Here is a 24929-nt window from a genome sequence, read left to right on the forward strand (position 1 = left end):
ATATCATAGACGGTCTTGAGGTGGTTTCAATGATGTAGATCTATTTTGGGAGGGGACAAAACTTTCCTGAACTCAGGGTCCAGTCCGTGCAGAACCTGTGAAGCACAAAATCTTTTAGCTCGCAGAAACTGCCGGACCTCGTGCAATCAGTGCAGCAAAGGAGGTAATGTTGTTTATTTCCAACCCAATTATGAGGAATGCGTGAATGTAGTATAGCAAAAGTTTACCTATTTTTCAATGTTATATTTTAACCATAAATGTAATTAGTAAAAAAAAATTTTTTTTCAGGGAAAGATGAAGTGGAGTGTGCTTTTTTGGGTTTTCTTGCTGTGTTTTCTTGCTAATAATCTCAGCAGTAAGTGTATATTCCTCATATAACTATCTCTGGATATTGTAGGCTAGATATTTGCTTTGAACGCTACTTCATGATTTTCAGAATATGAGAATTAAAAAAGACAGATTTTATTAGACATACTTGCTATTTGTCAAATAAGCAAACTGGAATATGTTTAAAGGAAAACAATGCAATACCATGGTAATATTAAAAACACTAAAGACTTGAGCTGTGTTCATCAGGACAAGCGTGCACATAGTTAGGAATAATATTTGAGGAGGAAATGCACACATTTCTTGAATCCCTCGGGAGATCCTCAGTTCTCTATGCCTGAATCAGCTCTTTGTAAGGGATTTCATTCACTCTTCCTCTACTTTCTCCTTCCACAGGTGCCAGATTCATTCCTGAAGGGGGTAAACAGACTATTTATCATTTTGTTTACACACCTTTAGCCAGCATATAACCTACAGTATTAATAGTAGCATTTAAAAAATGCACAATGAAGCTTTTGTTTGAACACATAATTGGATTGTATGAAATGTTGATGCCGTTTTATAATTATATTCAGTATATTAAGTGTATTGTTGTGTTTGCCAGTCTGAGGACACAAAGAGGCACATTTAGACATAACTTCTGCAGTTACACATCATCAGGAATTCTGGAATGCAAGAATTCAGCAGAAATACACAAGCTCTATTTTTCTTTCTCTCACATAGTACCCTATGAAAACCCCCCGGCTATGCCCTACTGGTCATATTCCACCTCAGATTTCTGGAACTATGTGGAATACTTCCGCAGCATTGGGGCCTACGAGCAGATGAATCAAATGGCCAGAACATTCTTCGCCCATCAGCATCTGGGAGACACGCTGGGTTATGAAGTGGCAGAGTAACATGAGCACTAAGTGGATGCCATTTGTTTATCAATCATAGTTTAGTTTCTGTCACTAGAAGCTAGGATGGTTATTGAAATATTACTAAAAACACGTATAGCCTTATAATGATGAATCTTGTGCCATTACTATTAATAAAAAGGCATATTTAGGATTCACAGTTTCATTGTAATGTTTCATTAACAGCTTCAGAGTGCATGATTGTGATGTATAATATATCATATATAGAAAATGTAAGAAATAAAACAAAAGTGTCATCCCGATTCACAGAAACCATTTTAATACCTTTTTTTAAACACTACAACAACAAACTGTGGGGACCAGTTCTCCAACCGAGCCAGTAGGACCCGTTTTCCAGCCGGTTACATTTTAATGTAACACAACTGGTAATATGAAGCCTAAAAAAATCATAATAATCCACGAATCGATTCCTTTGAACCGTTCGTTTTAAAGAAGTGGTTCGATGAGTTTTACGGCATCATATGGACCCTAGCGACTGGCATAATCTAGATTAAATATTTCTAGTCATGTAAAACCACATGTAGCCTCATATGGCTGTTAGTTTTTTATTATAATGATATTTATTTTCGATTAGGTAGTGTATTAATAAGAGTTTTTATTGTAATGTGTACTTGAGGCCATAATTAAGCTTTTTCCCCCCAATTTTTTATGCCAGTCATTTAGAAATACAGTTTGCATTCATGCACATGTATTGAAAACGTTTTGTGTGAAGAAATCATTCAAATCGACTTTTAAAACGGGTTATTAAAAAAAGATCCGACTCAAAAGAAAAATTCATTCACGAATCGGACATCGCGAATCGAAACACCACCGGAAACAGAGGGACACAACGAACGGGTTGCTTTTGGTGAATTTGACAGCGAGCTGAAAAACACACCATTTTAACATTTATTCATCGCTGTTTTGTTTTTAAAAATACTCGCGCTGAAGTTATGAAGCCAGCAGTTGATGAAATGTTTCCCGAGGGAGCTGGTCCGTATGTGGACCTGGATGAGGTTAGTGTTTACCATAGAGGTGTTTACACATGGTTCTCAGTACGAAATTCTATGATAAGACGTGTATCTTTAAGTTTACATACCCTAAAAAATCGAAAATATAGGTGATCGAACAGATTTATGTGTCATTTTATTTAAATCTGTATAAACCACAGCGTAACGTAGCTATTATGTTTAGCCAATCTTTCTTCCAGCTAGCACATAAGTCCAATTTCCTCAGATGCACACACTGTCTCATTGGTATTTATTCAATAAATGTTTTGTAGATGTTTGTGGTGTATTATTTGTTCTAAAAAGTATGACCGTGTTCGTTTAAAATACATGATTGAGTAAATGTCAGGCCAGTGTGTAGTAGTGCTGTGTGTGTGTTGACAGGCAGGGGGCAGCACTGGACTGCTGATGGATCTGGCCGCCAATGAGAAGGCTGTACACTCGGACTTTTTTAATGGTGAGACTCACAAACTCCATTTATGACTCAATTATCTGATATACCATACAATCCAATCCAATACGTTGATCAATTACTTTATTTGACATGTCCAATGGTTTGTCATTACTAGAAATTATTTTAATGGAAATTCCTGGGCAAGATTTTGTTTTATGAACAAAACCCACAAATGTTCAATATTTATTAACTTTTTTCAGGCCTGGAAATGACTATTTTTAAATTCTACATTGAAATCAGGTGTTTTGTCTGCTTACAATTTTATTCGTATATCTCCATATGATCTTTAGTATGGCTAAATGTTTTATGTTTATGATATTTATGGGTTGTCTAATAGTTAAATCAGGTGGTATGTGTATCCTTTTTATGTTAGTTTAATTATAGTTTTATTGACATTTTGAATTAGCTTTTATTTTTATATTTTTAGTTTTCATGTTAATTTTAGCAATTTCGTTATGTGCTTTTTATTTGTATTTAAATATTATTATTTATTTATTTTCAGTTTAAGTTTAGTTTTTATTTCTGTCCAGGTAATACCTGTAGTGCTTCAACTTTAACTTATTTAAGCTTTTTGCCAAGGCAACATTTCTAATTTCCATGTAGTTTGTTTTTCAAATAATATTCATATTTTATTTGATTGCAACTTTGTCAATTAACAGAAAACCCTCATAAATATATATGCACAGTGCACACACACACATGTATAATGCATGTGTGAGAGTATATGTTATATATTCAACTAATATTTATATTTTATTTTATTTTTATTTCAATTATAAATGTTTTCAATAGTCTTAGTTAACGATAATAACCCTGATATACAGACCCTTTCCAAAAAATTAGAATATCATGGAAAAGTTAATTTATTTCCATAATTCCATTCAAAACGTTAAACTTCCATAGATTATAGATTCAGGGCCCACAACTTAAACGATTTCAAGTATTTAGTTGTTTATTTGTACATCATTTGGGCTTCCAGCTCATAAAACCCACGAAAACAGGATTTACATTTTTTTGAATATTACATGAAATCACACAGTAATTACACAGTGATACCATGGTCATTGAACCAGGTTTTGGTTCTTTTGGCAGTGTGGGCAGGTGCAAATCCTGCTGGAAAATGAAGTCAGCATCTCCATAAAGCTTGTCTGCTGAAGGAAGCATGAAGTGCTCTGAAAATGTCCTGGTAGACGGCTGCGTTGAGTGGACAGCACAGTGGACCAACACCAGCCGATGACATGGCTCCCCAAACCAACACAGACTGTGGAAACTTCACACTGGACTTCAAGCATCTTGGATTGTGTGCCTCTCCATTCTTCCTCCAGACTCTGGGACCTTGGTTTCCAAATGAGATGCCAAATTTGCTCTCATCAGAAAAGAGGACTTTGGTCCAATGTGCTTTATTAAATCCAGAGTCAACGCAGCCGTCTACCAGGACATTTTCAGAGCACTTCATGCTTCCTTCATTTTCCAGCAGGATTTGCACCTGCCCACACTGCCAAAAGAACCAAAACCTGGTTCAATGACCATGGTATCACTGTGTAATTACTGTGTGATTTCATGTAATATTCTAATTTTTTGAAATCCTGTTTTCGTGGGTTTTATGAACTGGAAGCCCAAATTATGTACAAATAAACAACTAAATACTTGAAATCGTTTAAGTTGTGGGCCCTGAATCTATCATCTATGGAAGTTTAACGTTTTGAATGAAATTATGGAAATAAATAAATTTTTCCATGATATTCAAATTTTTTGGAAAGGGTCTGTATATATGTATGTATGTGTACATGTGTGTAAGTACTGTGTGTTTAAAACTACTTCTGTGTAAAATCCTTTAAAAAAAAACATTCTTTCCATCATTTAAATTGCTGTTTTCTTTGTTTGCTTGGCAACAGAATATTGCAAAGTGCTTTAGCATGCATACTCTACAATTTTCTTTATACGTTTCCGCCTCCTCTATATGCTGATAGTAAAGGTAGTTTCAGCTTGGCACAGGATGACCCAAAAAAGCAGGCAGTTAAAGAGTAAAGCAGGTATGAAACTGAGCCCATGTAAAGTGCTTTTATTGGGGTTCATTGGCTCCAGCGCAGCAGGTTTTCCCTCTTATGGCCCCTGTATCCATCTGCAGCGCTTGAAGTAGCTGAACACGTGTCAGTCAGGGGCGTTTTTATCAGGCAAGCTATTATTTTTGAAAGCTTCACGGAAAATAACCCAGAGACCCCGATATGAGCTCATATCCTTATTTTAGGAACACCATGTCTATTTGATAAACACGTTTATTAAAAAAGAAAAAAAAGGTTAATTTGCCAAATTAAAAGTACTGTATTCATATCTTTTTTGTGTGTTGTGCTACTCCTTAACACTTCTCTTTCTCCACAGATTTTGAAGATCTATTTGATGACGATGATATTCTGTGATGAAGAGGACGAAAAAGGACGATTTTCTCCATTGTATAAAATGTTCATTGTTTTGCATTTAAGTGAGTGATGTAGCATTTGTTAATTCTTCAGTTCATTAATAAACTTGTGTGCAATACAAAGTCTTCCCTTTGCCAGATGTTTCCACATTTTAAAAATCCCAGACATTCCCAAGTCAAAAGTTGGAATTATTATAAACGTTTTTTTCCCTAGGCTGAAATCTGTTTCTAGCCCTGATTGTAGGTTTTTGCACATTCCTGAACACCTGTAAGTGTGCATAATTACATGTGCGATTCACCGTTAACATAAAGCACAGATGTTTTACGCTCTGACATTGACATGAAAATATTTTTCTACCTGTATATATCCGAACTCGCTTGATAATCTGTTTTTATTCGGGTTAGATGATTTAAAAAAGGCATACTTTAAAGGGAGAGTTCACACAAAACTTTGGTCGTGAGGTTGAGTAAATGATGACAAAATGTTCAATTTTTGGGTGAACTGTCCCTTTAACTCTTAATCTGCATCACAAACAGGGTTTTAATTGTGAAAGATCACTTTTAATGTCATTCTGTGCAGTTAATTATGGGATGATGGATTGAGCTGGTGCTTGGCAGATGTGCGTATGAAAAAATTCCCCATGAGGGGTTTTACAAAGTTTGCTGCACTTGACGGTTCAGTGCATTTCGTCTGTGACACAATATTCAGTATATAGAGATTTGTTTAATGTCTGCTATTCGGTTAGCTGAAGATAACAAGAATCGTCGCTTGATGAAACCTTAATGGGAGTGTCCCCTTCCATATACTCAGCAATGTTAAGACATGTATAGGATGTCCCCAGCTGCTAATGAAAAAATGTAAACTGCAAGCATATTAGCCCGATTCTACTTAAAAACAAATTTAGATTTGTTATTGGTTCTCATAAAGCAAAAAAACACACACTTATTTAATAACTGAAAGCTAATGCAAAGCTTTTTTTGCATTCTCAATTTTGAAAGCATCAAGTTTAGGAATAGAACCTTCTAAATGGAAAACAGTTGATGTTCTTTTCTCTCCTGCTGTGTCTGTCTATAATTACAACATCTGATTGGTTGACTTGCTTGGCCAGAGAAAGCCAATGGTAGTGTTGGAAGCAGCGTGTACTTGGCCCCATGGGATGCACCTTTTTAGTTTTTAATGATCAAGGTTGGGTTTAAATTGTGGCCAGGTTCTAACGGTGGCACAGTCGGTGTACAGGGTGTGTTGAGACTAGTACACGAGGGGATTGACTCACCTTCCTCTTCCAGTCAGTCAGCTGTGGAGCTGAACTTCCAGGCCCAGTCGGCTGTCTCTTCAGCGGTTCACGTCGCCACATCCTAACACGGGTAAGACACAGACTCTTATATGTCTGGTTATAAAGCAATTGCACATTAATAATATGCAGATGTGCTCCAATTTTAGAGATCATAAGAAAATCCTTTTATAATTACGCGTTTAAGAAAATATTTCAAGTGTTTTTCTGTTCATCTTGAAAGCTGCGCCAGCAAAAATACTGACATTGACAGGAATATGATGAGATAGTGTAAAGAGCTGGAATGTGTAAATGCAATGTTTGTTGAACTTACCTTGAAATTGTAAATGTCACACAGGTCCCACTGGAAAAAAAACCTTAATTTTCTTTGTATACAGGCATTTGTTACATGTAACAACAAATAATGAGCTGGTAATAGACCATATAGAGTACTTTTTTTTTTTGGTCAAATTCTGTCTATATGTAAAATATAAAAGTTTTCTTTTCCTACTTCTCCAAATTTTCAATTTTAAATGTAGATCATAAAATATCAGGAACAAAAGGAAGCTTTTTCTCATTACAACTCTCATAATCATCTTGATTGAGGTTCATCATGTTAAAGTATGGATATGAAAGCTCATGAAAATGCAAATAAATGCTATAATTAATGATGTTTATCCAAAGGAATCAGGAAGGTTAAGAATGGCTCGATCTTCCATCTTCAATGTGTTGCTGTTAGCAACGTTATTATTACCAGGTGAGATTTCTAAATATATTTTTCATGTCAATAAAATTGAGTAAAAAAAAGTTACGTATAAATCCTTATTTTTAGTAGTTCTATGATAAAATACCAGGTCTGTTTTAGAAGCTTTATGACTTTGTATCTTCTGACTGAAATTTCCCCAAAAGTCCTGTATCAAACGAGGGGGTGTCGGGTTTCTGAGTCCTTTGCTCTTTGCTCTGCAACTGATAAAATGATTAACGGTTGTCAGCAAAACTCTTAAGTGCACCAGGTTTCCAGATGTGGCAGCAGTTTACAAGCTCATAAAAATAAACTTGCTGATCCTCTGAAAGAGCTACATTTCCTTTACCTACATCAAATACGACACTGAGATCACCTCATGGTAAACTACACATCCGTGATCCCCTCATCTCCATTCCAGCAGAGATGAACGTTACCTTCAGAGAGATAAGATGGAAAAGGTGTAAGTTCAGACATTTTCTGATGCTAGGATAATTAGGTTCACCTGTAGGTATATAGGCTCCTTCCTTTTGTAGATTTTATAGCTTTTGCTTGTATGAGCCAAGTTACTGCAGCCCCCTGCCAGGCATCAAAGTGCTGATGTGCGCTGTTTGAAGATTAATTTCCTACAAACCCCTGTATATTACCAACTTCCCCTCCCCCCCACAACTTGTAAAACTGCATCCTGCTGGGTCTTTACTGTCTGTAAGCATTTTCTACTCTGTCTTTGACAAAGGCAACATCTGGTTGAGACTTGGACCCCCTCATTTTTTTTCTCTCTCTACTCTTCTTCTTTATCAGAGCTTCTGTTGGCTGGCCCTGTGACCCAGCGTTTAAAAGGAGACGGTGAGTATGGCTTGTTCTGTCAGTCTTTATTGAGTCTCAAATTCAATCCATATATCTGTTGTATAGCTACAGTATAATCTGTGTGAATGTTACACTCTCAGAAAAAAAGGTACGAAAGCTGTCACTGGGGCTGTACCCTTTCATTTCGTACCTTTTTTTCTGAGAGTGTAGATATGTACAATTAACTAACACATAATGTTTCTGCCAGATGGAAGCGATGAAAAGGCAGGCGTTGAGGAAGGCTCAAAGAGACTAATCCGCAACAGGAGAAACATCAGTTGGTACAAGCAGCACTCTGACTTCTGGAGCTGGTACAAATACTTCACTGACAATGGGAACCAAGAGGGAGTGAGTACAGCATATTGTGAACTAAACAGGAAAACACAGTGCACCTGCAGGACCTACAACAAGCGTTCATAGTTTTTGAAAAGGTTAATCTGGGGAATGCCCAATATAATCGGTACCTTCCATATCGGTTATTGGCCGATATTTTTGAATTTATCAGTAACAACCAACGATTTTTAAACGCCCATGGTCGTCATGCATTTTTACATTTAGATTGTACATTTTGCCGCCTTCTAATGCTCACTAAAAGTTAAATTATTAAATCATTAATCATTTAATAATGTCATTTTTAGCAAATCTGAAAATGAATAGCCATTTTTAATTCTGCAAATTATAATGTTGGGATGTCTATATTCATTTTTTTATTTTTTTTTAATCATTTTGTTTTTCATTTATTTGTTAAATTGTTAATTTTTTTTAATATCGGCCATTTACCGGTTATTGGCCATCATGCGAAAATACTATAAAAAATTAGGGTATGATTCAGGCTACTTATGTATTTTATGTTGGTTATATAATCCAAGTACTTAATCAAGATCATTCGTTGTCAACTTTCAGGTTGCAGAGCTGGATCGTGTCTATCTGGCGTACTTGCAGAACAAGAATCGGGCTGAGTCACGCAGTTCCTACAAGTTGTACCTGCAGCACCTAGGCGACATCTACAAGTCTTGTGCCGAGTCTGATGACCCAAACTGCGTGGCCTCGTACACCAGCAGACCCAAGCCCAAGACCAAGGCTGAGGCACCAGCGCCTGCCCCAGTCAAGTCTTGTGACCCTTACAGAGACCCGTATTGCATGTACTCGAAGGGAAACTCATATTACCCCTACTTGGCTCCGGCCCCAGCTGCTGTCAAAGCCCCTGCTCCAGTGAAAGCCCCAGCTTACCTCCACACCCCTGTGGTGAAGGATCCACGTTCCAATTACCACTACTACTCTCCACTGGTGCAACCCTTCCTGTCAGCTGAGAAGAGAGCTGAGTTGTTGCGCATCTGTGACGCAGAAGATGTTGAGTGTCTCCAGTACCACCTCCGTGCTGCTTATGGATACAAGCCCGCTACTGCACCGGCCCCATCCTACGCCCATCTCGGCTGCGACCCTAAGACAGATCCTTACTGCGTACCCCATCTGGCTCAGAAGGCGCCATCTAGTCTGTATCTGCGGTATCCCCATTGTGACCCTCGGGTTGACCCATACTGTGCTTATGCTGCTGCTCTGGCATCCTCGCAGAACCACGAAGCCCCACCTTCTGGCTTGGAGAAATCCTGCAACCCTCTCTATGATAATAACTGCAACCCTCTGACAGCCACAAGGTTTGGAAGCTTGGCCTCTGAAGATCTGAAGGACGAGCCCGCCTCTGAAGCCGGCGCCATGCGGGCACCTCCGAGCCCTCGTCATGACCCTTACGCTATGTACCGAGATGCATCTGCTGGGGCTGACCTGCGAAGACACCTGCCTACACAGTTCCAGCCTCCAAGGCACCAACCAGAGGAAACTCAACATCCTTTGGGACCTCGCGGGAAGACCAAAGAGGGATATGACTGTTTCATCGGGTATGATGAAGAGTGCTTCCCACTGGGTTCCCAAAACGAGCCCCGTCGTGCTGTGCACAGACAGACTTCCTACCCGGCCGAAGCCTACGAGCCTCACCTGAATGCTGATGGATCCAGAAATGGGGTGGTCGAGCCTGATCCTGACTGCGACCCAGAGTATGACAGAAACTGCCGCTTGCGCCGCCATGAGGCGGCCGAACCCGCTAGTCCTTCACCACAAGAGGAGCATCCAGCGCAGGAGCAATCCCATGAGGAGGTCCCCCAGCATCGAGAAGAGTCCTACCCTGAGACCCCAGGCTATGACCAGCAGCAATACTACATGAGTGGACAAGAGGATCCATATGCAGGATATGGCCCCCAGGAACCAGGAGCGCCTAGTTTTCAGGATGTCCTGAGAGGATATGGTGGTCGGTATCCTGGCCAGGATGACCACCGTGCCTACAATGGAGACTACAGAAATAAATAAATCCCTGTGACAATGTATGCCAAAAATAGTAGATCAGGACAGAATGTGTTTTTTTGTAGATATATATTGAAATGCACACTTGTAGAAAAGGTGCACATAAGTTTCACAGGATTTCACTTGGTTCATACAATATTTTCGAGAGCTGCTGAAATTTCCTAGCTCTGGAGTTTGACAGCACTTGTATAGGGATTGTTTTTTTGTTTCTTACTGATTCTTTAAGCACATTTAACCTGGTTGTGTGTCGCAGCTTCTCTAGGAGATTGACTGCTCTATTTTCTAATGGAGGAGCAGTCTTCCTAGCTCTTCATAACTTTGTGGAGGGAAAAATAAGCCAAACAAAGTGTATGCAAGATCAATAGTGTCCTTGAATATACTGTAATCATGATCACCTCTCCCATTTTGGTTAGATTCACCAGACAATCTCCCTTCAAATTAATATTTAATGAACTTCTGGGACCTTAAATTGCCAAATTGATGCTTTGTGATTTGTTTGCATATTTGTAAGATGTTTTTCTTTGAATGTTTCAAATAAAAGCTTTAAAGATCTTGAGCTCTTTTTCTTTGTAAATGTATGATTACTACTGACAAACTACCTAATTTAACAAACAAAGAGTTTTTCAATTAAATACAAATAAATGAAATAACATTATTTTTTTAAAAGGCTTTTGGCAGAATTCTTTTAATTTTGATTGGACTATCATACAAGTGAACTAGTATGCCACAACTCCTATTGTCATTCAGAGCAATGCAATAAACTAATTATGGACACTTTCATACATTTTCTGTAAAGCTGCTTTGAAATGATTGTGAAATGTGAAAAGCGCTATACAAAAAAAAAACATCAACTGAATTGAATGGAAATTGACATGCACACACTCAAAAATAATGAAATAGCCTGCACTAAATTAGCATACAAATCCATATTTAATAAGCACCCCACCAGTACATATACTGCTTTCACAGTTTAAACTTTAGCAGTCCTATAATTTGCAGGATTTTTCAGTTAACTGCTTTGGGAGTTTAGAGAGATGCTAAATCATTCCATAATGAAGAGGTTTCTTCAAATTCTATAACACAATTAAAGTTGTGGCACAGAAACCGCCTAATTAACATTAATAAATATAAATTCTCATCTATTTTGGTCAATTAAAAATGATGGTACTAACAGCGATTAAAGAGTTCTACAACGTACAAGATTGCAAGTATTTTACACCCCAACACACATTCTAAACAAAAATATAATTATAAGGTCATAGCTCAGCATGTATGATGACATATACTGACCTTGAACATTGATTAAAATATCTGCTAGGATGATGTGTGCTAAACTACACTGCTGTGTTGAAAGGAAGCCAGTTGGCTAGATGTGACGTTTAGTGGGTGGGCAGGCAGACTCCCTGTGATCTGGCCTATAAATCTAAAAATGACAGGGCTTATGACAGTTTAAAAAAAAAAACCACACTGCAAATAATCTTTGCATGCTGCATTAAACTGTTCAATGAGATTAAGTGAACATATGGATACAAATACAGATGGTATCATCGTCTGCGGTTGTCAAATGGGTTGCTTAAGATTTTAGGAGTCAAAAGGAAACCAGTGAAGGTGGAGTCATTGTTGATATCAGCATAAATCCCTTCATCAAATATGTCATCATACAACTGAAGCCAAACCTCATCTCCAGCAGACAGATTTAAAATCGTCCCTCCGGAGGCCTGATCTAGATTTCCGTTGTGGAACTGGTCAAGAGTGAAGGCCACAGTCCGGCCATTTTGGAACATCGCTACCTTGGTCTCCTTCCCGTTGATAGTGAGGTGATATGTGAAGTAGTAGATCCCAGGGATTGCACAGCGAAACTTTCCGGAGATGTCATCGTAGTGGTGCTGCTCATTGTAGAAGGTCTTTGTAAAGCGGATAGGAGCTCCACTAGCGGGGCTGATTTTACCTATAAGTGCCATGCTAAAAGCAGAGTGGTAGGGGAAGGAACCCTCTCCACTTTCTCCTTTCAGACCTGGGTTTCCAGGAAATCCTCTTTTGCCTGCACACCCCTCATCCCCTGGTTCACCTGGCTCTCCATTTGGTCCCTTGGAGCCTTGACAAAGATAATTGAAGAGACTTAGTCCACATTCACACAGCAGTAAAATACATTGTCAGTCCTGAATTTGAGGCCTTACGTTCACACACAGTTCAGTTATATGGAAGTGATAACTACATTCTATAACCAAACTCACACCTGTACATTTTCAGGACTCATACACATCCGCATTGTCGGAAAACTGCTCCCGTCAGTTTTGTTTTCTATAAACTCCGTTGATTGGTCACTGTCGCTATGGCTACTGGTAAAAAAATATGGGCTTGACTCCCATTGCGCATTCATACAGACAATATTCGAGACGCTACTGTAAGAGTGAACATTTCGAGACTCGCACACTACGTAAATGCGGTTGTCATTCCCAAAATCTGACAGTGTGAACGTTAGTTTTTTTTTTTTTTTTTTGCAGACAAACATTGTCTCTCGTTTACAGAAGAGTCCACAAAGGTATATTCACTCACAAATTATTTTTAGTGTGTTTCTCCGATTTATGTTGCGGGTCAATTTGACCCATTTCGATTTTTGAGTAGTCAGAAATACTGGTTAACCTGTGATGTTTTTGTTGAACTTTTGTGACATTTTCTCATTTCGGGTCATGAACATGCCTTGCAAATGGTCGACAGACTCGACACTGTGATTTTTGTGTTGATAAAGGTTCTTTAGTGGCATTGATGGTTCCATGAAGAACTTTTAACATCTATGGAACCTTTCATTCCACAAAAAAAGGTTCCTTTAAGAACTGTTCACTGAAAGGTTCATTGGGGAACCCAAATAGTGGAGGCCTGGAGGGCCACTGTCCTGCTGAGTTCAGCTCAAACTATGATCAAACTCACCTACCTGCAATTTAACTCTGAAGACCTTGACTAGCTTGTTCAGGTGTGTTTGATACGTTTCTAACTAAACTCCGTAGGGCGGTGGCCCTCCAGGACCAGATTTTAGGAACCCTGTCCTATGGCATCGCTGACCCCCCTGTTAAGTGTGGTTTAAGTGTACTTGTCATGGGCACTTAATACTATTAGGAGTCTGCTAATGAATCACCTTGATCTCCGATATCTCCCTTGTTCCCCTCATGCCCATCACGTCCATCCCGCCCGGGGATTCCATTGAACCCTGGTGTTCCAGAAACACCCCTCATCCAGCGGGCACAAGGTTCCCTGCTGTCCTGCTCAGCCAGCTCTGTGTTCTCCTCCTGAGGAACACCCAGTCTGGCTGCCATTATCACAAAAAGCACAGCTATCCATGCACTCTTCATCGCAAGAGCCATGTGATCAAATCTGTTGTGTTACAATGAAAATGCATTTAGAAAGCATAAACATAAATTTCAGGAATAGGCAAGCATGTTTTGTCCTACCTGGCCATCAAAGTGTGTCCTTTACAGTGATTTGTGTGGAGTGATAGCTTGAGCTGTTGTCCTTTTGCCTTTTAAAATCTTGTGTGCAAGTCTCCTCTGTGCTTGTCACCCCTAAAAATATCTGACTGGACATGCAAAGCAGCTGTTGGTATTAAACAAGCGGTCACACTGTCACATTCAGATAAGACGGTGTGAGTTTTCTATATTTATTGTTGTCGATTGATTAATTCCTGCTGCCTTCTAGTCAGTTTAATGCACACTTGGCATGGATAGCTTGTAGCTATGTTATCTGATTGCTTTTGAAGCTTTTTGAATATGTTTATTTCTGCTTATTTCAGGAGAGAGATGGAGGAGATGACTTTCTGTTAACCTGGTAAGACCCATTTAGTTTGGAATCTAGCCATGCAATTCACCAATACAGCTAATATGAGAAAAGGGAGGACTTCTGTATCTAATCATAGGGCGCCACCTTGTGGCTAATATAAGTATCATTATTTAAAGAAAAAGTGTGTACATGAGACACAATTTATTATTGGAAGCATATTATAATGATTTCTGAAGGATCATGTGACACTGGACACTGCTGAAAATTCGCTTTGCCATCACAGGAATTAATTTAAAAAAGATATAATTTTTTTTACTTTGTTTCACAAAATTACTGTTTTTACTGTATTTTTGATTTAAAAAAAGTATCCTTTGGTAAAAAAACAACAACAAAAACCATGTAAAAAACATTTAAAATTCGTACAGAACTCAAACTTTGAAACGGTAGTGTATATATATATATGCACACATTATTCATGAAACAGTTCTCTATAACAAAAACGAATGATAGATTATTATACGGGAGATTATTAATCACAACTACATTTAAATGTAATTCTTTTGTTTGAAGCACTGTCAAGGTATACTGGTCTAGAATCAAAATGCTACCTCATCCTTTGATAATAATGTTAGCACAACCGAGCTTAACGGACATGGTAATTTTATCATAATGCATAAGCTATTATGTAGTGCATGAGTCTCCAGGTCTTTATAAGGACTCTCAGAGTTAATTAGACGCTTCATTAAAACATGAAACTATTTAGTTATCCATTCTCTGCTCTTCCCATCTCAGTTGTCTTGTAAAAGGTCAGTGTTCATCTCACACAACTCCCTATGCGCCACCTGACACTTCACTGGACTAATTGTATAGCTTGTACTGATTATAAAATGCCAACATATTTTGGTAAAAACAATGTTTTACTTAAATGTCATGACTATGAATAATCCTCCTCCTATTTCACCTGTGAATCAGCACCATCGATCTACTACTGTGTTTGTTTAAGCCAATATCAGGTGAGAGCACAATGAACACATTAGTTGTGGTGAGAATAGCAAGAATAGAGCAAGAATAGACCCTGTTAATTTAAATTTTATCAATAATTGCTCATAATAGGTCAGCCATACCGGTCAGTCATACACACACAGGGGGTTATTAACTCTATAAAGCCTGCTGTATCTTATTTGAAACACAAATTTCTCGAAATTAAGGCCTCAAAACTATCAACATGATCAAAGCTTTGCTGAAAAAAATGATTATTGGGTTGTATGCATTATGTTTTGTCCCCCACAATAAAAATCTTTGATCATCAAACTAAGCATCATCTTACTTCATTTTGTGCAAGTAGTCTTCTATACTATTATAAAGATCTCATTGGTTTACATTAAATCATCTGACGTTTTGTCCACATAAATATCAGCAAAATTGAAATTGAAGTTTTTTTTTTCTCTCCATATTTTCCTAAATATATGAGCCATGAAGGACTGATGTATCAAATATGATGATACTTAATAACAACAAAAATATATATTTTCATATATATAAATAAAACAGTTTAGCAGGCTATATTGTATATGTAATGTATGTATGTTTATACACACACACACACACACACACACACACACACACACACACACACACACACACACACACACACACACACACACACACACACACACACACACACACACACACACACACACACAAACATAATTCATATTTCTTCACATGTCAGGATTTACAGTATTAAGGAATGCTTGTACTCGCAGCTTTCTAGTGTTGACAATATTGGTGTGTAGAAAAAAATAGAAAAAGGAAATATTTACAAAACATGCAGATTTTGACATAATGACCTTTGATACATAATGACTTGGTAAAGCCATTTAAATATTAGCAATGTAGATTCAGAGGAGCATTTTAGAGCCGTTTTGGTACAGAAGTTTTATATTGTCAAACAAAAAGAGAAAACTGGAGCATTAAATGTAAGTATTAAGTAACATGCCAAGTAATTAACCAGATTTTTTACATGAAAGCTCTATATTTAGTTCAGAGACCTTAAGGAGATTTGTTCTATTGAACAAGTCATCTTTTGCCAGCACAAATAACATGCATGCAGGGAAAGCCATCATTGAGATCATTCAGGGCACACTCACACTGAACTAATCAGAATCAAAATGTAAACAAGTGTGCATCGATTACCATGGATACAAATGAGGAATCTGAGTTTCAACCCAGCGGTTCAAACCGTACGAGGAGGAAAAGCCCTGTGAACAGCATGAATGGCATAATGAAAACCAAATAGGCTTATCTTACTACTGCAGAGGTTTCCAATATGCCTAGTTAGAGTCATTTCGTGGCTGCTTGTTCGCAGCTCTAAAATGATTCCTCTAGAATTGGATTATACAGGTAATAGAGGAATAATATTGTGAGGGAATTATTACGATTATGACAGCTTCATTCAGGAGGGGAAAATATGCAGTTACAGTTGAAAATGGGTTTTCATGACATCCCATGTTTCAAAATAAACTGTTTGAAAGTGTAACTTGAAATGAATATCGTTGGAGGTAGAAAGTTCAGTAAGCTGAAGTTTGAGGAAAAGTTCCCAAAGCCTGTCAAAGTCTTTCTCTCTCTTATTGAAGACAGCTCAGGCAAGCTGCTAGTTAGCGCAAACAGAGCTCGCTATTGGATAAACATTAGCCGAATGACCCCTTGATCCGTTTAATCACAAATGAGGATGGAATAATGAAAATTAGGGAAATTTCACCGTGCGCCAGTGATATTAACGTTTGATCAAATAGCGTGTTCACATAAGTTAATCTTCCATACCTCTAATGATTAGCTTAATGAAAGTCTCTGTAAACTATCACTTCTGTACAGAGGCTTAGACAGGATAAGCTGACCACATTTCTGAAGTGAAAACCAGACTTTATTACCATTTCAGCTTAATATATAATTGAAATTGCGAATGAAATGAATTGATGAATTTGGTAATAACTATGAAGCACTATTTTACATTCACATATATATGGTCTGTTTTACTAGCAGCTTACAGCAATCATACTTAGTGAACTTCAGACATGGAGTTAATCATTTTTATTTAAAAAAAAAAATAATAATAAAAAATAAACATTTAATACATGCATTATAACACATTAGGTTATTTCACTTCATTTCAACATTAAGTGATTATTACACTTTATTATTTCACTGAGACAGTAAAAATGGGGACATGTTCAAGGAAAGGACATTTTCACCTGTGGACAAACAACCAATAAAAAGGGGGACCCTCCCTGGAAGCAAAGATATGAGGAAGGCAACTAGTTTTTAATTAAGATTTATGGCAGCATAGCAGTTCATTTCTCAAAGTCCAGATATTAAGTTATGAAAATCATTTGAAAGAAACATCATTCAAACACCGGAGAGCAGAAAAATATGAATCCACTATAACTCCCTGGGTTGTTTTTCAGTATTTATGGGATATTAATTATAGGTCATTAGGTGAGAGGCTTCTTGAATGCATGATTTACTAACACATTTTAAACACACGCTTTGATAGATGTGGATGCTGCTTTAAAAGCACCGATGGGTCACTAGAAGCACCGCTAGGATTTGATTGCTGGGATATGAGACCATGGGCAGGTCTTCTTTTGGCCTTAAAGCACATGAATCATCATAAAAGAGAGTAATAAGGTCTGACTGACAAGTTGGAAAATGATTCGATTTGTTTATGATGCTGCATGAACATTTTATAAAAATACACTTTTGTACAAGCCTGCATATAAATAATCTCGCATAGCCAGACCTTCAGACTGACAGCAAAAGGTCTGGACTTCATGGCAGATTTTTATTGGCTTATATAAGCTTTCATTGTCAAAGTTGTAAACACAATGGCTTGCTTCTTCCATGAGGGGGTTTGGCATCACGGTTACTTTGTTTCCATGCAGACCATTAAAGAACGCGACAGACACCCAGACATATTGTAGAGTTCAACCATTCAGATTAAATTATTTGTGCCATATGCATTAGACGTTCAGACCTCAATCCAAGGCTAAGACTAGGGCTGTGTTTGAAATCGCCCCCTACTAATATAGTCCACTTAAAGGAGTCAATAAAAACGAGTGAGTGAATTCAGACACTGAGTGCACCAGAAGGGCTGCCGCTTTTGCATAGTTTGTCCTTGCTGTTTAATAATCATTTGAAACTTAGCAAACTGGCAGCTCCAGTATAGTAATATATGAAGAGTTCAGATGCAAGAGCCTCTAAGTGCCATCTGAAATTTTCTTCTAGAATGATCATTTTTATCAAGCTCGTATATTTATGTTCAGTAATTTCATTTAAATGGCAATGAAAATTACCTATTAATTATCATTTAAGTGAAATTACTGAACTTAAATATACGAGCTTGGATGGCAAATATTATAGAGGCTTTTGCATCTGAACTCTTCATATATTTATTCCAACGCATTCTCATCATAGGGCGTCATATACTGACACTTTTGACATTTCGTCTACATCGAACGCACATGGCACCCTTTAGCGTAGCAACATTGGACCAGTGGTTTGGAAAATGGATGGATGGATGATTCAGCTGCGGGCGAGATGCAGGAATTCATTCGGCGCGACCCTCACAGTGCATTATGGGTATTATCTAGCCGTTGACCGTACATCGGTCGTTCACTTGTTATTGCGGTGCATTGTGGGATGGAATGAGTGCACTCGATAATGTCCATAATGGATTTTCGGACACCACTATACAAATGGCTGTCCCTTCAAATAGTGCCCTATTTTACATTTACATTTACATTTATTCATTTAGCTGACGCTTTTATCCAAAGCGACTTACAATTGCTATATATGTCAGAGGTCGCACGCCTCTGGAGCAACTAGGGGTTAAGTGTCTTGCTCAGGGACACATTGGTGTCTCACAGTGGATTCGAACCCGGGTCTCTCACACCAAAGGCATGTGTCTTATCCATTGCGCCACCACCACCCCATCATTTAGAGTATAGGGGCCATTTCGGGCACAGCATAGTTGCACAAGTAACTTAACTAATGCACCATGGTAGTGTTTGTAGATGTTATTTAGCATGTGTAACATTGGGCTGTCTACAGATGGGACAGGTGCAGACAGTCCATAGCACTCCTCTGATGCCACAGCAGGTCGTCCAAGCAGCCTTCGCTTGATGGATGGCTTTTATTTTGCTGTCAGCCTTGAACTATTTTGGTGTTTATCTTATTAGCTTCCCCCAATACACTGTCATTTGTCTTAGACGGTCAAGGCAGAGGAGATTTTACCACAACCATCTGTAATTACCCAATTTCCAAAACGGCCTAAATATCTTTATTAAAATGATTATTATTTTTATTAAGACTAATTACGCTTTCACTTTTTTATTTAATGGCCAGCTCCTTTTTGTTACTAAGGATCATTTAATTCTTTAAATTCTGAAATTTACATTTCTTCACACATCACACGTCTCAAACTCTTCACTTACACAGCTGTCTCAAATACACCAGTACAAGCACAACTTATTAATTTTATTTTACTCCGTTTTATTGAACAAAAAGATGACTTAATAAAGATTCTAGTCTTGTTTTGTTTCTTATTTGCATGTTTTTAATTGGTTTTAAACCAACCAATCCACAAAGACAACAAAGATCGCATTGATTTAGTGGGAAATTAATGCCATATCTGGGGATTGGTCTTAAGGACACACATACAATTTATAATAGTCTTTTACGCCTGTTCCTTGTCAGACTGTACAAACATAATCCCAATTATAAGCCATGTCACACAGTAGGATCTCAGTTATCATTCATGTCACACTGTACGGCAGTCAAGACGCGTTAAAAACGAACACGCAAGAAAACTCGTCTGGAGTTTTACATCAATCCGTAACATGTTCGGTGACTGTGAGCTGCTTTTACATGCGGGCTTGAAATGGTAGCTAGCAAACAAAAACAATCTCTAGCTTTAATTTTGATCATGCCAAAAAAAATGAAGACGATGTGTGTGGAGCAAGTGGTGGTTTGATGTTGTCTCACTAATTGCGTCAGCGGGTTCAGCGCACCTAATGGTTTTTGATTTGATGGTTGTTGAAGGTGAAGCCACACTGCAGGACTGTGCATCAAATCTTCGGATAGTGCCAGAATTTCATCTGAGGTAAAATTTGATCACAATGGTCAGTAATTGGCTGTCATTTGTGGCCAAAGTCGTACAGTGAACCTGGCTTTAGTCTCTGATCATTCAAATTTGTCAGAAGTTCCATTAAGTAGCGAGCAGTTGTAATTTTCATAGGCAGTCGAGGCGCCTGAGGTCTGAGCGTGTGTGAGATAGAGAGAGTAAAGAAGTGTCTCAGTAGACGGCTTTCTCTTTGACACATGAAACAAATCCCTGCATCCTCTCCTAGGGCAATGTACACAGCCTTCAGTTGATGCCATCAGACTTTCCTGACCTTTTTCACATACTCAGTCCATTTTACCTCCATTTTCCTTTGAACACCCATAAGAGTGCAATTTCTCTTATCTTTTTTTCTGGAGAAAGCGAAAGCTTGCTGACGGTCTCCAAGGCCCTGTAACGCATCAGTGCACTTAAATGATCTCTGCCTGAGGTAAATGGCTGCCAAACAGCTCTTCCTTACAGCTGAAACTCAAGTGATGCCTTCTGGCATAGTTTCACCCACATCCCAGGAGTACCGCCATTTTAATTATTTTCTTTAGCGGTGAACTCCTTTCTTTCTTTCTTTCTTTCTTTCTTTCTTTCTTTCTTTCTTTCTTTCTTTCTTTCTTTCTTTCTTTCTTTCTTTCTTTCTTTAACAGCATCTGTTAAAAAAAATAGAATCTAAGCATAGATTTAAAAACAAAAAGAGATGGTGCTGTTCAGATGGCTACAAGGAGCTTGTTCCAGAGTGTTGGACCAGCAATAGAAAAAGCTCGATCGCCTCTGTGTTTCAATCTGGACCTAGGGATGGACAACATTCCTAAATGTCCTGAGTGGGCGCGAAGAGTTGTGTGAATGCACCAACTCAGCAAAATAGGCTGGTGCAAGATTATGTAAGGATTTAAAAACCAGGGTTAATATTTTGAATTCTACTCTAAATTTTACCGGCAACCATTTCAAGGAGATCAAAATGGGAGTGATGTGCTGAAACTTCCGTGAGCTAGTCAGAAGCCTGGCCGCTGCATTTTGGACCATTTGTACTCGCTCCATAGATGACCTATTAATCTCCATAACAGAGCGAATTGTAATAGTCTAAGCGGGAAGTTATGAATGCATAAATTACTTTTTCAAAAATGTTAGAGATAAAAACGATTTGACTTTAGCTAGCCGACGAAAATGGACAAAACACGACTGAACTACCACATTGATCTGCTTATCAAACTTAAGACCAGAATCAAATCGAAAGCCTACATTTTTTTGCACACGGGGAACTCCAGGGGAAGGAAGAGCTTAAACAGTTTTCTTGCTGATTTGATTTTGCTGTACAGCGCGTGGAACTACTAGTCCCTCGAATAAAATCAATTTAGGCTCAGTTGAAAAGAAAACTTTTGGCAACAGATGGGTTTGATGCCAGAAGCCGCTAAGGAATTGCAGGCTCAATGTGAAGTGTCTGAGAGCGTGACATAACAAATGCAAAGTATTTTTCATCGGACACCTCCCTTGATAACGTGAACATCTGTGCGCGATACTGATTCATCATGATTGGATGATCTCCTAGTGGAAATAAACTGCAGGTAAATATGAGTCTGGATGTATTATGTCATGTCAAAGAGCAGAAAGTTCCGCAGTAGAATTATTCATCTTATCATGACAAAAAATAGAATCTTTATATATTACATATTACATATTAACATTTTTAATAGCATTTTATGTGTCCCAAATACACACAGCTATATAATCAATTTTGTTGTTAACCAAAACTTCTGCATTAGATGATATAAAGCTGAAAAAAAAAAAAAAAAAAATATTAGATGATACAAAACTTAAACTTAATTTTTTTTTAAAAGGCCTTTGAAATAAAATAAGTTTAAGTTGTACTAAAATTACTTAAACTAAAAATAAAAAATAAAAAAATAAATTAAAGCTAAAAAAAAAAAAAAAAAAAATAATAATAAACACTGTAAAAAACAAATTACATCCCCAAGTCAAAAATTTTAAGTGACCGATAACATCTAAATTTTTCAATTAGTCTGACGTATTATTTCTCATTGAGCCAATGTTAACAGACTATTGCAACAAGAATTTCACTTGGGCCAATTGAAAAATTTAGATGTTATCGGTCACTTGAAATTTTTGATTTGGGAGGGTTAGAAATTTTTTACAGTGAAAATGAGAAATGCACAGAACTTTCACACTTTCATTGTGTTTGGTTTTCATTTTCAAGGACTTTTAGTTTACATCCTGTTTCCTCTGTCCTTAGTTTCCCGCCATCTTTAGTTTCCATGGTTATGCATTAATTGGTTCACCTATTTGTATTCAACATGTGTGTATTTATACCCTTCAGTTCCCTTTGTTCATTTGTCTGGTGTTGACTAGTTTAAATACTCACTGTTACGTAGCTATATTATGCTTGGTTATCTGCTTTTGTTTCTTTTGATAGAAGTAGTAGGCTACCTTATTTGTACTTTCATATTCTCCTCATCTTCCTCTTTGGACACAACTCGTTACAAGAACAAAATGGCAAAAAAATTCAAATGAAAACATATTATAACATAAAAATGAATTTAAAACATAAAAAAATCATAATATGTCAAAAAGATGATAATTTTCATAATATGACAAAATTTGCATAATTTAAATGATGCACAATTATAACTACTATGTACATTATTATCTACCAACCAACCTATCTATCTGGTTTATATAGCTTCAAACTTCAAGTTTTTTCCCGCAATTTTCAATCAATGCTATAGCAAGCAAAGATTTAAAGTCCGTCATGACAAACTTTGCTGAAAAATGAAAGTTATATGAATTTCAGTTAATTTCAAATGCACTTCCTTACATTCAAATTGCACTTCTGTATTCTGTTTTCTGCCTCAGTTCAAATTCATTAATTAAAAAGGCATTCTAAATTCAGATTGGACGAAAAACCCTGGATTAGTTACAATGACACTGCGGTGACAAAGAATGCGGTAACTGGCAACAATTAGTTAATCAGAGCCGCTGTAATCGCAATATTGATTATTTTTTTCGATCACTTGTGCAGTCCTACATCTGGCTATTTATCAGGTGAAGTTGCTAGCGTTGCAGGACCTGACAGGTCTTCCCTGGAGCCACAGACTGCTGCGCTGGTGAGCCTCCGACTAGCACTCAAAAAGCACCGCTGAGATTTACCTTTAAAATATATATAAGAAAGAGAGGGTGGAGCTGCTCAAAATGGATGAGTGTGATCCTCCCTTATCTCCATTTTCATGACCATTCCTACAGCAAGGGCAGCGGCTGATTGTGATGAATGAATAAAGAAGTGATGACAAAAAACGAGTCTGCCAAGCTCTTAGCAGATGCTGTGATCTATCTATGCAATCTAGGGGACAGTGGATTGCGTCTAGGGTATTAAATTTGAGCAAATCTTCTGCTTTCCCGAATGCTAAAAAAAAAAAACTTTTTATCAAAAACTTTTTATTATTTGTTACTTTCTCCTGTAAAGAGGACATGACAGTCATTGCAGGGGTGAACAATGCTACGTTTTCTAGTAGCTTAATAAAATCTCAACCCACTTTGTCTGACAGGCTCTGTACTAAAACAAAGATGACAGCTCAATTCGTTTTTGAAACGAAACCTCTGCAAACACATCTGGGGATTTACAGATACAATGTGGATTAATAACAACATAATCCCTTATTTATTCTGGAAACAGGGCATCCAGGCGGACGGGCTCACAGCTGCCTCGGTCAAAGCGTGCGTTCTCCCTTCGGGCGCCGTCTGCCATGTCTGACTGCATATGTGGCAGACACTCTCAGGGTTGATGTGTCACTGATGAAATATAAATAAAGTAGAAGCCCAGAATAAACAGATTTGACCCAGCTGCCAATTAGCACTGGACACAAGAGGAGGAGCCTGAGATTGCAAGAAAAACTCTTTTTTTAAAGAATCTAAGTAACTAGTCTCATTTGAAAATGAACATTTCGTCATTATTTACTCAACCTCATGTTGTTCTATTTCGTCTGTGGAATTTAAAGAATGTGAAACTGTCCAACAGCGCCAGTATCTTTCAAGGATTTTATCACTCCGATTGTTTGGGTTTGCTGTCCAGACAGGCTGTCAAGTCTTTGCATTAGTAGTTGGGTCTTTTTAGTGGCTCTTTCTGCAAGTTGCATCATTACGCCAGTAGGTGGCGACAAGCGACCATTCAATCGATTCATTCAAAAATGCGGATTTCTTCAAAACCGACAATTTTGTTGAGTGAATCATTGAATCATTCACAGATTCTTTAGAATGAATGGTCTTTAAGAATGAATAATTAAATCATTTACAAAACCGATTTACATGCTGAATCATTGAGGAACAAAACCCAGCGTTTTGCTGCTACTTTGTTTGGAACTATTTTAGTTGGCAGAGCAAAAACAGACAAAGTTACCTGGCAAAATTGTGTCTTATAGGGCCATTTCTGAAAAGACCAGACATTCTGAAAGATAAAGACCCAATCCCAATTCTATTTTATACCCCTTCGCCTACCCCTAACCCTTTGCCTACCCCTTACCCTTGCCCCTTGAAACAGAGTGGCAAGGCGTAGGGGTGAAAATATTCCCCTAAGAAATGGGACACCACTACTACACCGTTACACGTCATTATATGTCGTCGCTAGCGCCTACGTCACAGGAGATGCGCCAATGTTTATCACAAA

At 37.8% G+C, this 24929-nt stretch overlaps 4 protein-coding genes across 6 annotated transcripts; 3 read left to right on the forward strand and 1 right to left on the reverse strand.

Moving 5' to 3' along the window:
- The first annotated feature begins 86 nt into the window (after positions 1-86).
- On the forward strand, positions 87-1494 carry otos (otospiralin). The gene is made up of 4 exons (XM_084399418.1): positions 87-163; positions 289-355; positions 724-747; positions 1051-1494. Exons 2-4 carry the CDS (start codon positions 295-297, stop codon positions 1224-1226), a joined length of 261 nt encoding a protein of 86 aa, XP_084255544.1. The 5' UTR covers positions 87-163; positions 289-294; the 3' UTR covers positions 1227-1494.
- Positions 1495-2027: 533 nt separating this feature from the next.
- Positions 2028-5229, forward strand: cops9 (COP9 signalosome subunit 9). The gene is made up of 3 exons (XM_084399419.1): positions 2028-2242; positions 2618-2690; positions 5067-5229. The coding sequence occupies exons 1-3, from the start codon at positions 2180-2182 to the stop codon at positions 5102-5104; spliced, it is 174 nt and encodes a 57-aa protein (XP_084255545.1). The 5' UTR covers positions 2028-2179; the 3' UTR covers positions 5105-5229.
- Positions 5230-6343: 1114 nt separating this feature from the next.
- On the forward strand, positions 6344-10349 carry and1 (actinodin1). The gene is made up of 5 exons (XM_084399426.1): positions 6344-6468; positions 7059-7131; positions 7918-7962; positions 8171-8310; positions 8866-10349. Exons 2-5 carry the CDS (start codon positions 7077-7079, stop codon positions 10321-10323), a joined length of 1698 nt encoding a protein of 565 aa, XP_084255552.1. The 5' UTR covers positions 6344-6468; positions 7059-7076; the 3' UTR covers positions 10324-10349.
- A 630-nt stretch (positions 10350-10979) lies between these two features.
- On the reverse strand, positions 10980-13936 carry adipoqa (adiponectin, C1Q and collagen domain containing, a). 3 transcript variants are annotated; one of them, XM_084399273.1, is made up of 3 exons: positions 13764-13936; positions 13451-13686; positions 10980-12412 (listed from the first exon to the last, which is right to left on the reverse strand). In XM_084399273.1, exons 1-3 carry the CDS (start codon positions 13769-13771, stop codon positions 11862-11864), a joined length of 795 nt encoding a protein of 264 aa, XP_084255399.1. In that variant the 5' UTR covers positions 13772-13936; the 3' UTR covers positions 10980-11861. The 3 variants fall into 3 exon arrangements, with proteins under 3 accessions (XP_084255399.1, XP_084255400.1, XP_084255401.1); XM_084399274.1 differs by having other exon boundaries at positions 10986-12412; positions 13451-13658; positions 13764-13886; XM_084399275.1 differs by having other exon boundaries at positions 10986-12412; positions 13451-13601; positions 13764-13848.
- Between the last annotated feature and the right edge of the window lie 10993 nt (positions 13937-24929).

The sequence above is a fragment of the Rutilus rutilus genome (genome assembly GCF_951802725.1).
Source record: "Rutilus rutilus genome assembly, chromosome: 24".
In the NCBI taxonomy this organism is placed as follows: domain Eukaryota; kingdom Metazoa; phylum Chordata; class Actinopteri; order Cypriniformes; family Leuciscidae; genus Rutilus; species Rutilus rutilus.